General features: G+C 32.2%; 1 protein-coding gene across 1 annotated transcript in view; it reads right to left on the bottom strand.

Annotated features, from left to right (window-relative positions):
* LOC107728020 (serine/threonine-protein kinase D1-like) overlaps positions 1-1,660 on the bottom strand; it is a 17,749-nt gene extending 16,089 nt beyond the window's left edge. The window contains exons 1-3 of the mRNA XM_016538071.1: positions 1,586-1,660; positions 1,295-1,426; positions 299-472 (exon numbers count right to left, since the gene is read on the bottom strand). Of these exons, the coding sequence (XP_016393557.1) occupies positions 299-472; positions 1,295-1,412 (292 nt within the window). The 5' untranslated portion in view covers positions 1,413-1,426; positions 1,586-1,660. The remainder of the gene's footprint in view (positions 1-298; positions 473-1,294; positions 1,427-1,585) is intronic.
* Between the last annotated feature and the right edge of the window lie 1,048 nt (positions 1,661-2,708).

Genomic DNA, 2,708 nt, shown 5'->3' with positions numbered 1-2,708 from the left:
GTCCGTTAAAGACGCAGTTATGACGAAGTAGTATGTCCCATAGCTTGCCTAGTATTCTGCTACATACTCAAAAGTACGTACTTTTTCTTCACAAAAAGAGTACATACTTTTAGGGCATAGTATGAGTAGGCGAATTGGGATGCAGCATGACTGTTTCTATAGCAACAGGCAGCTGCAGTGACACGCTGATTTTACCGATTAGGGATTGGCTCTTTTTGCTCAGAAGTCGGGGCTTCGTTCGATAGAGCGGCCATATTGAGTGTTGCCTTTTTTCCTCATTCAAACCTATAAGAGCGACACGTGGTTAGGATGGTCACCTCCTCCAGACTCCCGCCGGTGTGACTGGAGAGCGTCTGGGTCCGGGGCCGACCTGGAGGAAACAGCGACAGACTCGGGCCGCAGTGGCGATACACGCGAGAGCAGTTGCTGGTCAACTTAAACACACAGCGCTTGTGGAAATCCAGACCGCAGCCTGCAGAGAGAAAGACAGAAAAACCCTCAAACACTTCACTTTATACAAGATAACAACATAATGAAACACAAACAACATAGAAACTTAGCAATAATAAAATACGTTTTTTAAATATTTATAAATAATATAATTATAAATAATATATAAACATAATAAATATCAATATTAAATAAACAAATAAATAAGCAATTAGGCAATAAAATAAAATGCAAATATTCAGTATAAGACTTGATATTATGTAATAAACAAATAAGCAATTAAGCAATAAATAAAACTGAACATTAACAACATATTGCAGAAACTAATGTCATAGAAACTAAGCAAAAAATCTAATAACTTTACATATTTATAAACAATATAATTTATATTATAAATACACTGACTAAAACTAAGCAAAAAATGTAAATAACATTTTGATAAATAGTCTAAATAATATACTTTATATTAATAAACAATAAATACAAAATATAAAGGTAAATACTATATAATAAACAAATAAATAGATAAACTCTTCATAACACAATAAATATAATGTACTAAACAACATAATGTAACAAAAGTAAAATCAAGCATCATGTCATAGAAACTAAGCAACATAAATAAATAGGCCTAATACATTTATAAAAAATATAATTTATATTATGAATGAAAAACATGAATTTATAAATATAAATAACAAGTGCTAAACAAATAAAGGCAATTTACCAACAACAAAATGTGAATACTTAAACCGCATAAACACATTTCATTACACCAAATACACAAAATGTGTTCTTTTTAGCAACATCATATGACCCCTTTAAGTATTTTGCGCAGTCGTACCTTCACATTTTAGACCCTGTCGGACGAGTCCCCATAACATCTCACCGCAGTAGTGACAAAACGTAGGTGTGCGATACGAATGGACGACCAGAGAATGTGGGTGGTACTTCGTCTCCATCACTGAAGCCGTTCCTAGAGTGAACAACGTGATTGACAGCTGTCAACATCACCTGCAGTGATAGTAGTGGATGGTGTGTGTGTGTGTGTATGTGTGTGTGTCTGTGTCTGTGTCTGTGTGTGTGTGTGTGTGTCTGTGTCTGTGTCTGTGTCTGTGTGTGTGTGTTGACTGACCAGCGAGCACCACCTCCACCAGATCTCCGTTGCGTATGTCATGTTTTTCAGTGAGTCTCAGTAAGATCTGCTCTGTGTTCGGCTCATGTCTGAATAACAGCAGCTTCTCGCCGAGACCAACGACACTGCACTCCGGCACCTTACACACACACACACACACACACACACAAAATACACGCACACATACACACACACACACACACGCACACACACACACACGCACACACACAAAATACACGCACACACACACACACACAAGAGTAATTATTATAAAAATGACAGAAAAGCACAACAAAATGTAAACATTATTTAAAATATCATAATGCAAGAAAAGTAATACCAAACGTTGTCATAGAAAGTAAGCAAAAAATATATTATAAACATTAAATAAAAAATATAAATATTGTAATATATTTATTAACAATATAATTTATAATAAACCAAATAAATAAAAATAGAAAATAACAATAAAAATACTGTTAAACATCATAATGCAACAAAAGTAATACAAAAAACATGTAAAAAAAATTAAGCAATGAAATAACAAATAAATATATAAAAAATTATATAATTCATATTATGAATAATAAATATAAAATGTAGTAAATAGATGAATACAATCATCATGAAACAATAAAATACTGTTAATGCAACAAAAATAATGCAACAAACGTAATACCAATCTTCATGACAAAAAAAAAATACAACAACAAAACAAATGATTAAATAAAATCATAACACAAAAATACTGTGCTAAGCATCATAATGCAACTAAATTAATACCAAACATCAGGTCACTGAAACTAAGCAATAAATTAAATAAATAAATATCACAATAAAATACTGTGTTAAAACTCATAATGCAACAAAAGTAATGCAAAACATCAAGTCATAGAAACTAGGCAATGAACAAAATAATAACCTAGATAACCAATAACCTAGACTTCTAGCTAGTCTTGAATAAAGGACACTTCTACAACCTCATTTATTTTAATTAAAATGAAAACATTTTAATGCATTTATGAACCTTTAAATCAACTTGGTTTTAGTACTATATTTGTTAAAAAAAAAACAGAAATTTGGCCCTTAAGAATACAGCGAACTCCTGCACCATCTCACATCG

The sequence above is a fragment of the Sinocyclocheilus rhinocerous genome, unplaced genomic scaffold (assembly GCF_001515625.1).
Source record: "Sinocyclocheilus rhinocerous isolate Xijiao unplaced genomic scaffold, SAMN03320098_v1.1 scaffold1900, whole genome shotgun sequence".
Classification (NCBI taxonomy): domain Eukaryota; kingdom Metazoa; phylum Chordata; class Actinopteri; order Cypriniformes; family Cyprinidae; genus Sinocyclocheilus; species Sinocyclocheilus rhinocerous.
Note: the sequence above shows the minus strand (reverse complement) of the source record. Positions and strands in the feature narration are given on the sequence as shown.